This window comes from Sinohyriopsis cumingii, chromosome 12 (assembly GCF_028554795.1).
Source record: "Sinohyriopsis cumingii isolate HCF-2022 chromosome 12, ASM2855479v2, whole genome shotgun sequence".
Taxonomy (NCBI): domain Eukaryota; kingdom Metazoa; phylum Mollusca; class Bivalvia; order Unionida; family Unionidae; genus Sinohyriopsis; species Sinohyriopsis cumingii.
This window is the reverse complement of record NC_142972.1, coordinates 71683207-71696336: the sequence shown is the minus strand read 5'-3', so window position 1 is coordinate 71696336 and position 13130 is coordinate 71683207. Positions and strand designations below refer to the sequence as shown.

The 13130-nt window shown below is 34.0% G+C and overlaps 1 protein-coding gene across 9 annotated transcripts in view; it reads right to left on the bottom strand.

The window, feature by feature from the left end:
* LOC149786729 (tubby-related protein 3-like) overlaps nucleotides 1–13130 on the bottom strand; it is a 165388-nt gene that overhangs the window by 95042 nt on the left and 57216 nt on the right. For 8 of the 9 annotated variants that reach the window (XR_016425023.1, XM_089977226.1, XM_089977228.1 and 5 more), the window contains one exon: nucleotides 4613–4669. Coding sequence is in view for 8 of the 9 variants with exons in the window: in XM_089977225.1 (XP_089833351.1) it covers nucleotides 4613–4669 (57 nt within the window). In the remaining variant the exon portion in view is untranslated. Of the gene's footprint in view, nucleotides 1–4612; nucleotides 4670–8192; nucleotides 8220–13130 lie in introns of all 9 variants that reach the window. The other variant, XM_089977229.1, reaches the window with a different exon arrangement.

The following is a 13130-nucleotide window of genomic DNA, read 5'->3' as shown; positions in this document are numbered from 1 at the left end:
GCTTGAAAAGAATAATGGTGTATTTCATCAATGCATTCATACAGTATATTAAATACACAATATCATACGCTGTATTCTTATAAACTTTACATTCCAAGAGAAAACAAGTATGATTGGTAGGGTGGTGTTTTCATGCAAGAGCAGTGTACTGACACTTTTTTGAAAGACAAGATTTAAACCAAGGTATGAAAGGCATGAAAGTTTTGATTTCAACATTGTAGAATGGTAGAGTTGGCCAATCAGAAATTGTATTGCACCACAAAACCTTAAAAGGTTTTCTTGATCAATTCTAACATTTTACTCTTTTCATTCAACTCAATAATTGTTAGAATCAGAATGCATTGGCCTCTCACCATAAAACTCTATAATTAAACTAATCAGAGTTTCCTTTTATCATGGTCACTGGAATTGTTGTGCTTAATATTTTTGTTTCCATTTTAATTAAGTGATTATCCAAGCAATGACTGTATTAATTCTTGGCAAATGAGAATCAATCATAATTTGATTTGTGTTGAGTTGTGATTTGGATTTTTAACATAGCTTTAACAATTTTTCAGTCATATCGTTATGATGTCTGCAGTGTGGCAGTTTATAGTGATGTCTTGCACTGGGGCATCATGCCGCAGACATGTAGCATAATGTCCCATCCAGTCACATTATCCTGACATCCAGCCGATGAGTCCCAACACTAAACTCTTAATGCTGAGCGCCAAGCAAGGCAGCTGTTAGTACCATTTATATAAGTCTTTGGTATGGCCAGGGATCAAACCCACGACCTCTAATTTGATCTGACTTAAATACACTATTTTTATTCTTTTATGCAACTCGAATGTGGTCATGTTGGCACATGCCTCAGGATAAAGATCACTCACTTATAATACTGGTCATCTGTACATCTCCCATGAACTGTGTTATAATGAGTGAGTTCTGCACTTTGCCACAGAAAAATTACAATTAATCAGATAACAGGTATTTACTAAACTCTGACATCATACCAGATTAGTGGTAGTTCCATGACTTCTAACTTAATTCATTATCACTAATCAATAGAAGTAATCACCCAAAGTGACTTGGCCATATGCTGCAATCCTTTCAATCCATAACATCAATAGCAGCTATAACAAAATTAGCTAATTCTGTTACCCACAGCACTACATAATGTATCAATTTTCTATGCTGTGAAGATGAATGAATTTTGTTAAAATCAACCCTAGCAGTTCAGCTCCACATGCCATTATCTTCTTTAAAATAAACACTTGTCTTGAGCTTGACATGGCCTAATCATTACATTATGATGGCATCAATGTGACAGGACTTTTTACATATGTGTATCATACCACTAAGAACTTGACAATGTGACATCAATGTGACAGGACTTTTTACATCTGTGTATCATACCACTAAGAACTTGACAATGTGACATCAATGTGACAGGACTTTTTACATCTGTGTATCATACCACTAAGAACTTGACAATGTGACATCAATGTGACAGGACTTTTCACATCTGTGTATCATACCACTAAGAACTTGACAATGTGACATCAATGTGACAGGACTTTTTACATCTGTGTATCATACCACTAAGAACTTGACAATGTGACATCAATGTGACAGGACTTTTTACATGTGTGTATCATACCACTAAGAACTTGACAATGTGACATCAATGTGACAGGACTTTTTACATCTGTGTATCATACCACTAAGAACTTGAGACTGGATGCGAAGTGATGCAATATCATCATTTGCTTCTTATTAAAAAAAACAAAAATAAAAAAAATTAATAACAGCATTACAATCATGTGAAAGAAAAGGATAGAGTCAAAAAAATATATAAAACCTTGCAATATCATTAGCCACTCATGACCTCATGTAAATTATCCATACAGGGTTTCTGTTGCTTATTCAGCCATTATTTTATGTGCAATTTGAGACAGAATACTTTTTCCCATAATTTTCTGTGTAATAACCCTTACTTGGTGAAGGATATTAAACTACTTTTAGCACTAGAAATTGCACACTAACCTAAAAATTGTTTGGGATTTCAGATAGCTTGGACATATCATGATATGAAAAATTAACACCCCAGCAGTTCTAGGCTGGGCTTCATTGGTACTTGACATGAATAAGAACACAATGCACCAACTTTGTGTAGTACCTAATTCCATCTAAACAAGCCAATTACTGGAGAGAATGAGACAAATTACAACTGAAGGCAGCAGTGTGTTCAAGCCCAAACAGCTGAACTGTGGAGATTTATTTTTCTTTGGCTTCAACAAAGAAATAAACTTTCAAAATCTACAACACCAACAAGAATACTCTATTTCTCTTAAAGGCCAGTTTGACTTCAGATAACATTAAAATTATTTGTTGGTTGGTTGGTTTTTAAACTGCTCATTCAACACAATATCTGGATATATCAATGTGAGGAATGGGATCTAAGTGCCTTTCCCATTGACATAATGATACAGCTGACACAGGCTGGCCTGGACAGGTGTCAAACTCAGGATTCTTGGATTACAGGTCTGATCCTCTACCTACAGACTTATACAAATCACAAAAATAGCAGTATGTATTAAACAAGCAATACATGAAAATTACATAAATATGCAGAAGATACAGAGTTAAATGAAAGGAGGGTGCTGGCATCCACCATGTACAATTTCAAAGAAGTGCATTTTATTTTTGAAGAGTTGCCATCATTAATTTTGACTAAAAGTAGGAATCTGATGCATTTATTTTCTCCATGTGCTTTATATATAATTAAAAGAAAAACATTAAAAAATATATACTCAGATTGTGCTTCACTTAGATAAATGACCATATTATTAGTTGAATCACACATGAAAATATTAATATCAACACACCAAATATCAAACAATTTTAAAGTAGCCTACATTGTTTTGGTGCTATGATTTGGAATTCAACTCCATACCATGTCAAAAATGCCAGCTGTGATGATAGCTTTAAGAAACTGCACATGTATCTTGATTATGTAAATCAGAGGAATCTGCAAGTGTTCACTGGGTTTTTTTGCATGTGTTTTTTATTGTTTTTAGCTTGAACAAATGTGAAATATTCTATCTTATGTGCATTGGGGTAGCCTTGGAAGTAGTTCCCCAATGTCAGAGTGAGTAAATGTTGAATCAGTGCATTAATCCAATGGGTCAGAGAAATTGGAAAGAAGAATCGCACACTATATGGAATTAGACATTGAATCCCATTGGTTGTAATGTTAATATATGGCAAATTACTATACTATCATGGCAAGACTGGCTGATCATATGTATATCCAATAAATAATTTAAGTAAGAGGAAATCTTGAAATCAATGAAATTGATATATTCAGTGTCTCATCTACACAAAGACACACATATATATATATATATATATATATATATATATATATATATATATATATATATATATATATATATATATATATATATATCCTTGTAGGTGCTTACTAAGGAAATTTCTTTAAAGTGAGTCATTTAAAGACCATCTGATACAAGTATGTGAGTCATCAATATAGACCACTTCATATTAGGATAAGAACCATCTAAAGACCACTTCAAAACCACATGAGATATCTAAAAACCACCTATACATAAGTGAGAATCATCTTATGACCACCCTGTACAAGTACAAGAGACATCTAAAGACCTGGTTATACAAGCATGATAGCCATCTAAACAGACATCTCCTACAAGAACAGGGGCGACATCTAAAGACTACCACATACAAGCACATAAGCCATCTAAAGAACATCTCATACAAACATGAAAGAAATCTTAAGATCACCTCATAATTATGAAAGCCATCTAAAGACCACCTTATAAAAGTGTAAGACACATCTAAAGACCACCCCACAAAAGCATGAGAGCCATCTAAAGACCACCTTATAAAAGTGTAAGACACATCTAAAGACCACCCCACAAAAGCATGAGAGCCATCTAAAGACCACCTTATAAAAGTGTAAGACACATCTAAAGACCACCCACAAAAGCATGAGAGCTATCTAAAGACCATCTCATACAAGCATAATACATCTACAGACCTCCTCATACAAGCATAAGCCACCTAAAACCACCTAATACAAGCATGTGAAATAAAGACTAGCTAAAGCAAGTATACGTCATCTAAAGACCAACTCAAACCAACTGAAATACCTAAAGACTACCTTATTCAACCAACTGAAACAAGCAAATGAGGCATAAAAGACCACCTCATAAAAGCAAATGAGGTATCAAAGACCACCTTGTACAAGCAACTGTGGCATCAAAGATCACCTCGTACAAGCAACTGAGGCATCAAAGACCACCTCATACTAGCAACTGAGGCATCAAAGATCACCTCGTACAAGCAACTGAGGCAAATATCACCTTGTACAAGCAGCTGAGACATCTAATGACCACCTCATACAAGCAAATGAGGCATCAAAGATCACCTCATACAAGCAACCGAGACATCTAATGACCAAGTCACACAGCATGCGAGGCATCTAAAGAGCACTAAATAACTGAAATGTTTTTGATTTTGTTATCCTACAGTGAAAAAGAAGAACAAAAAGAGTAAACTCCCAAACACTATGGGTGGCAATACCTACCTGCCAGGAGGTCCTGAACTCATGTTCCACTGGTTACTTGGGTCAGCCAAAGTCAATCTGAAAGTGAAAAGAAAACACCCGTAAATTCAAGTACTCAATCTTGCTTGATAAGCATTCTCTCTATTCAATATCAGTAACCTTGATCTTTGATTCTGGGATTTTCACTCCCTCTAGTGTGTGAGTGATTTGGATTTTTAACATGACTTTAAAACAATTTCAGTCAGGCAGTTTATAGTGATGTCTAGCACTGGGGCATCATGGCGCAGACATGTAGCATGATATCACACCCAGTCACATTATCCTGACACCAGGCTGACAAGTCCTAACACTAGCCTCTTAATGCTGAGTAAATAGCAAGGCAGCTGTTAGTACCATTATTTTATGATTCTTTGGTATGACTAAACAGAGGTTTCAACCCATGACCTCCTGCATCCAAGGTGGATGCTCTAACCACTAGGCCACCAGAGCAGACCATTCTAAATTTTCAATGTATGTTGATGTACTAGTATGCAGTCTGAAAACACCAGAGCCCAAAATCTAGAAACATTTTGTGCATAAAATGTAAGCTCCAGTTAAAAATTCCTTATTTACACTAAACTAGGTCAGTTAAATTCACTGAGTACATGAGAAGGATACAAGTTAGTAAATTCTTAAAGTTCTATGATTCTATCTTTGTTCTTATTAAAGTTACAAACCAATTAAGTCTGGGGACTTCAAGTTACACCCTGATGGGTCTTCAAGTCTGAGCCTGAGTTTCTTGCAGACAAATAATACAGCCGATAAATATAAAAACCTTGAATTAAACTTGTAGACTACTTGAAACATGCAAAGAAAATCATGGTGAATGGTCTGTCATGCCTTGTACAACATTTTTCACAAGCAAGACAAACATTCTATTGTTAATCTTGAATAAAACATCATGCGTTTAAACATAAAAGAGTACAACATTTTAAGAACTTTATGTATTATTCAGATGACAAACCCACTTAACAAAACCTAAATCTAAATTGAAATATCTCAAGCCAAAAACTTGCAGAAAAATATTGATCTGTTAATTGATTATTGTAAAATTAACAGCACATCTGCACATGAGGACAGTATGCAGCACACAATAATGTGATACTGCCAGAGACACACCACAGAGCTAACATGGATTATTTTGGTGCTAGAATATAAAAACTTTTCAAACATCTAATGAAATTTAACTGGTTAAAAGAAGACCACTTAAGACAATACTGAAGAGAGAGGACTCCAAAAGAACTTCTCTGGAACCATGGAAAGATGTTTTTAATGTCCAAGGAAAAAAGAACTTATGATGAGGGGCTCCCAGTGGCTGAGTGGTCTAAAGCGCTCTCCGTTACAGATCACTGCCATCTCACCTCTGTCTGCGTAGGTTCGAGTCTCGGATTCGGCCAATGTGGGTATGTGAGAAAGCTTGCCAGTAGCTTCTCGAGGGTCGGTGGTTCTTTCCAGGGATTTCCCGGGTTCTTCCTCCACCATTAATACTGGCCGCCATGTATAGCCTATCGTGTGCTGAAAAATGGTGTTAAACCCTACAACAACAACAACTTATGATGCATTAAGCAAATGAAAGTTTGTTCTTACCTCAGTTTTCTTATGCGTCAAGAAATGTATGTTAACTAGAAATTTATATATTGCATCAAAATCATTCTGATAAACTATATTCCTCTTCATTTCAATACATATCTGTCGTATTGTAGAGAGACATACTGCTTGTGCAGTACATGTTAAAACTGTAGTGTTTCAATGCTTTAGATATTAAAGCTGTAGTGTTTCAATGTTTTAGATATTAAAGCTGTAGTGTTTCAATGTTTTAGATATTAAAGCTGTAGTGTTTCAATGTTTTAGATATTAAAGCTGTAGTGTTTCAATGTTTTAGATATTAAAGCTGAAGTGTTTCAATGCTTTAGATATTAAAGCTGCAGTGTTTCAATGCTTTAGATATTAAATATTAGATGTTTCAATGTTTTAAATATTAAAGCTGCAGTGTTTCAATGCTTTAGATATTAAAGCTGTAGTGTTTCAATGCTTTAGATATTAATGCTGTAGTGTTTCAATGCTTTAGATATTAAAGCTGTAGCATGTGTTCTACATTGTTTAATCCATTTCAGTCCTTATGTATTAATACTGTACTATGAGTGCATCAAACCAGATGGAACTGGTCCAGTCTTGTAAGAATTGCTTTTGAATTCAGATAAAGTCACCTGAAGATGGACACATTTTACTCATAGATGAGTATATGAAATTTTCAGGATACTGTATCAAGTGTTGTATCTATACATTTGCTAATATAAATACATGAAAAATTGACATATATATAAATCATGATAGGCAACAATTAACTATGATATAAAACAATGAAATAGGATATAACCTCTAAATTGCACCGGATCCATTCTAGGACTAAAACTTTTGGATGGAAATTCCCCTCTCAATCTGTAATGGGGGGGGGGCATTTCTGAATATTTAATGAAGAAATAAAGGTAAGACCTGAAAGTGTAATGTACAATTTTCATACATTCAGTTAGTTTTAATGGCGCGTCCTTCAGAAATAAGTGGAAATCTTGAAATTACATGTCCTTGAAGATGCCTCTCTGCTGCATTTTATGCACAAAAAATTTTTAAAAAATAAAATGTTTCACTAGAGAAAGGAATTGTTTTCTATGGGCATGAATTTTTAATGCCCTCCACCCCCACCCCACAACCAAACAACTAACTAATGCACTTAATATCAACTTTGGTGATTGTACATGAAACCCTGCCAGAAAATGGAGAAGAGTACTAAAACTTTACATAGTAGAACAAGACTTTAAAAATAGGTCAATGTAATCTACTTTTGTTAACAGTGTAACAATCTTCAGTATGGATCAAGTTTCATAGGTGTATACATAGACAAATTTCAGCAAAATGCAGTTACATGAAAATATTCATACCAACAACAATGATGACAATGGGAAAAACATGCCATGTAACAAAAGTGGCATATCTTTTTGCTTAGAATTAACAAACCGTTTCGAACATTTGATGTTTCTACTCAAACAATGACAGGGCAATCAAAATATTGATACACAGGGAAATTACAAGATAGAAATAAATTAAATGAATCATTAGCAAAATAAATATCTGAAAATAATGGAAAGCTTGGTTTATTATTAATGGCAAGGCTTTAACATTTGTAATTACAGAAGCCATCTAACAATAATAATAAACAAGGTCTCACAAAGGGGGAAATAAATACTTACATAGTGTGAATATTTATATTTTAAATAATAACATTCTTTATTTAAGGATTCACACATCATTTTTACCACAAATGATAACATAAAATCAGTTATTTTGTACAAAAATAATGAAATAATGAAGCTTACTAAAAAATACTGCTTTTATCTGCTTATAAGTTGAGTCAAACCTCAAACAACATTGACCCTGGTCTATCAGTACATAACAAACTGCACAGACCCATATATGCTGGTGAATTAAGCAATAGCAGATCTAGATCTATGTGCAGTTTGCAGTTATTGGACTTGTAAGTATAGACAGCATGCAATTTTGTACTTACCCAGGTGCTGGACTGGGACTCCTACTCCTGAGTATGCATGTAAAAATCAGTAATAAAAGTCAGCCAAATAAAACTATTTCATATGTCAACATTTAGATTTGAATTGGTATGAAAATTAACATACAACAATAATACTCGCAGCTCATGTTCATCCCACATGCCACTGCATCAATGGTAAATACAACGCATACACTGACTGGCTATCAGTCTGAATGAAAATGATGGCACATATTCCACTCAACAAATGATCATAAGGGAGGAAATGAAAGAAGCAATATTTCTTGGAATTTTTTCATGAAGGCAGTAGTAGTCTTTGACAGTTAATCTACTTAATCCCAGTGAATCTAGTGATTAAGCGGAAACAGTTTAACCTTTTACACAGTAAGAAGACATGAAGCAGTTCTGACAACTTGAACACCGCAAACTGCTGTCTCAGTATAGGTATCTTCTCATTTGAAACAACATAATTAATATAAAAGATGTCAAAAGTAACTGATATATCGACAACAAAGATTCTGATTGATATAAAGACAACAAAGATTTCAACTTGATATATATAGACAACACAGATTTTGATTTAATTGCAATTGTAGACTACAACAAAAATGTAAACGGTCAATCAATAAAAAAAAAAGTTGCCTCTACCAACCAAACACCCCAAATTTAAGTTTTAGACAGTTTTCTTGTGAACTAAAAAAAAATAAGATTTTGCACCTGAATAAAGAATATAGATAGTAGTCACACAAATAATTCCAGATAACCAATCTAGCCTGTCTTGTAATGTGAGTGCTATATTTGCGACCTGTTAACTTAATTAAAGCATATTTACTTCAGGCAAATGTTTACATGTGTTTAGGAACTGAGACTTAAAAGATGATTTTGGGTATTAGTTAGCCTGATACATCTCTTTTCTTCAAACATTTCAGTCCACACCAACCTAGAATTGGTTGACCCAGTTCTATTTATTCCAAATGGGATTAAGCTCATTACAATATTTGACCTAAATCAAAACAGATTTTATTGACCTGTGTAATAGGATTGAAAACCAGGAACAACCTCTGCTTTTAGACATATTTACAATAAATATTTCTGCCTGAAACACAAAGCAAAAAACTGTTATGATAAATCAAGCACTAAACTGGAGTCAGGATTGATTTAAATATACCATATAACTTGAACATAAACCCAGTCAACTGCAAACTACATAGAGCCAGATCTCCCAGCACATTATGCAATGGCAGAACTGAGTCTATGCACTTTGTTATTAGCAATCAGTAGCACAAACAACATAGATCCTGATGTGCTGGTGCATTATCCAACGATAGACTAGGGTCTATGTTGTTTGCAGTTAGACTTGACTTAAAAGTGAACATAGATGGTACATGTATTTAGTATGTTGCATGTGGGAGTTTTGTCTATTTGCTAAGATAAAACACTTGCTCAAAGTCATATTATTCTAGAACAATCGTAGAGATGTTTGCTTAAGTAAATCTGGATGGACTGCATTGCTGCTTCCAAATCATCTGAACTTGATTTAGTTGTCAATGCTGGGGCTAAAGGTATACCTAATAAAAACCTCAAAGGACCACAAAATGCTACAAAGGGGCATGAAGAGATACAAAGGACCATAAAAGGGACCCATGTGAAGCAGAATGTCAGAGTTATTGAATAACAATTTTAAACTGTTGCAATGAAAACAAAATGTAAATGACAGTGCTGTTTCTGATTTATAACTACAGTATTCTCACACCATCCCGTTTGTACTCCCCATACAATTTAAAAACCGAAGGCATCAAGGATATGAAAAATATACAAATAATTTCTAACCTTATTGCTGCCACAGGGTCCAACAAACAGCAAATTATTATCAAACCCATGACCCTTGATTACAGGTCCAAAATGCTACCCACAAAGCTATTGTGATTTCCAGTCCTCTATGTGAGTAGTTCCCATCATGTGGGCAGTGCATGGACCTCTGGCAGTCTACAGGGTAACTGCAAGGGGGCATAAAAGTACTAACAACAATTAGCAAGTGGGGGCAGGGGGCACAGAAAATACTGCGAAGTTAAATAGGGGTCCTCATACTCAAAAAAGTTGGGAATCACTTCTATGTAGATGGCTGAAATGTCTGTGCTGAATACATTTTATTCCTTTCTATCAGATTGACATTGACCTTTACCCTTTTGACCCCAATGTCAATAGGTCTCTTCCTTCCCATATTACAAGCCATCCACAAACTTTGGACCAGGTCAATGATGTAGAATTGTCTGAAAACCAGTTTTCTTCATGCAGTCAGTATCTCTATGATGTTGAGCTTTTACCCCCAAATCAATAGCCTTCTTCCTTATTCTACACAGAAGATTTCTTCAGAATTTGGCTGATGGATGTCATGCTGAAATCATGCTATTATGTGGAAACATTTTTTATTCTTTCAATCAGTGACCATGACTTTTGGCCGTCTTACTCCAAATACCAATGGGGTTCTTCCTTACATCAAGTGCAAACCATCCACAAAGTTCCATAATTATAGTTGATGCAAAAAACAAGTTATGGTGTCAAAATTATATTTCTTCTGCAAGTGACCTTGACCCTTTACCTTCTGACCCTGACATTGATAGGATTCTTCCTTACCTCTGATGCAAGCTATATACAAAGATTGGTAACGTAGATGGAACATTTATTGCATAGAATCCATTATCCTTCTCTAAGTCACAGTGACCTTGATCTTGGAGTATCTGAGCTTGAAATTGATAGGGTTCTTCTTTTCCCCTAGTGCAAGCCATCCACAAAGTTTGGTAGCTGTTGATGGTGTACAACTAAGGTTACTGTGTGGCAACCAAACTGGCAACAGGCATACAATATAATAAAATAATATACTCTTCCTTATGGTGGGCATATAGTGAATCTGAATTACCTTTATTTTTGCAACTTGCTTGTTTGTACTCAAAGACTATTAAATTCTCAACAAATAGGCTTGTCCTACAAGAAATCTTGGGAAAAGTCAGACAATTCAATTTGGATTTAAGTCATCAGGGTCTATAAAGAACTGAATTTTTTTTTAAAAAAAGGGGGTGGCGATAATTCCAAAACAAGAGGCATATTACCTGAATTAAAGAAGAGATTTAATAAAGAAATAAAGTAGGGCTTGAAAATGTGATGCACAATATTTTATGCATTCTGGAATTTTTGGCAAGATTATTTTTTACAGAAATGATTGCAAATTCCACAACTGTGCATCCCAGAATACACCCCAAGTCAAATACTTATATTGCCTGCTGCTGCATGATATGTCATAAATGATTAACTCTTTGTATATTTATACTGCCTACTGTATGATATGTCATAAATGATTAATTCTTTGGATATTATATTGCCTACTGTATGATATGTCATAAATGAATAATTCTTTGTATATTTGTATTGCCTGCTGTATGATATGTCATAAATGATTAATTCTTTGTATATTTGTATTGCCTGCTGCATGATATGCCATAAATGATTAATTCTTTGTATATTTGTATTGCCTGCTGTATGATATGTCATAAATGAATAATTCTTTGGATATTATATTGCCTGCTGTATGATATGTCATAAATGAATAATTCTTTGCATATTTATATTGCCTGCTGTATGATATGTCATAAATGAATAATTCTTTGCATATTTATATTGCCTGCTGTATGATATGTCATAAATGAATAATTCTTTGCATATTTATATTGTCTGCTGATATGTCATAAATGATTAATTCTTTGTATATTTGTATTGCCTGCTGTATGATATGTCATAAATGATTAATTCTTTGTATATTTATATTGCCTGCTGTATGATATGTCATAAATGAACAATTCTTTGCATATTTATATTGTCTGCTGTATGATATGTCATAAATCAAGGGTGGGCAAACTATGGCCTGCGGGCCGCATGCGGCCCACCAAGGACTTTCATGCAGCCTGCCAAGGGTTTCCATGCGGCCTAGGAACAAGTCATCATTCGCACTGACTCTGTTTATGTTACTCTGTTTATCAAATAAATGTGCTTCTTTTGAAGTTTAAGTTTTCAAATATTAACAACATATTAACAACTGAAAATTAATTATGATGTTATTTAGAAAAACCTTTTGTTTTTGTTATTTCAAATATTAATCATTTTACTTAATGAACTATGCGGCCCACGACAAGGTGTAAATTTGTGTTATGCAGCACTTGCACTGGAAAGTTTGCCCACCTCTGTCATAAATGATTAACTCTTTGAATAATTATATTGCCTACTGTATGATATCATAAATGATTAATCTGTATATTTATATTGCATACTGTGTGATATGTCATAAACGATTAACTCTATATATTTATATTGCCTACTGTATGACACGACATAAATGATTAACTCTATTTATATTGCATACTATGTGATATGTCATAAATGATTAACTCTTTGTATATTTATATTGCCTACTGTATGATATCATAAATGATTAACTCTTTATATTTATATTGCATACTGTGTGATATGTCATAAATGATTAACTCTTTGTATATTTATATTGCCTAATGTATGACACGACATAAATGATTAACTCTGTATATTTATATTGCATACTGTGTGATATGTCATAAATGATTAACTCTTTGTATATTTATATTGCATACTGTGTGATATGTCATAAATGATTAACTCTTTGTATATTTATATTGCATACTGTGTGATATGTCATAAATGATTAACTTGTATATTTATATTGCCTACTGTATGACATGACATAAATGATTAATTTTTTGTATATTTATATTGCTTACTGTATGATATGCCATAAATGATTAACTCTAGTATGCATGTACCTGCCATATTCCCAGACAGTGCTGGGATATTTTGAGAGTCAAAAAATGTGTTTTGAGACCCCAATGGTGGGTCAGTGCTCATGACCCAAAAATGTGA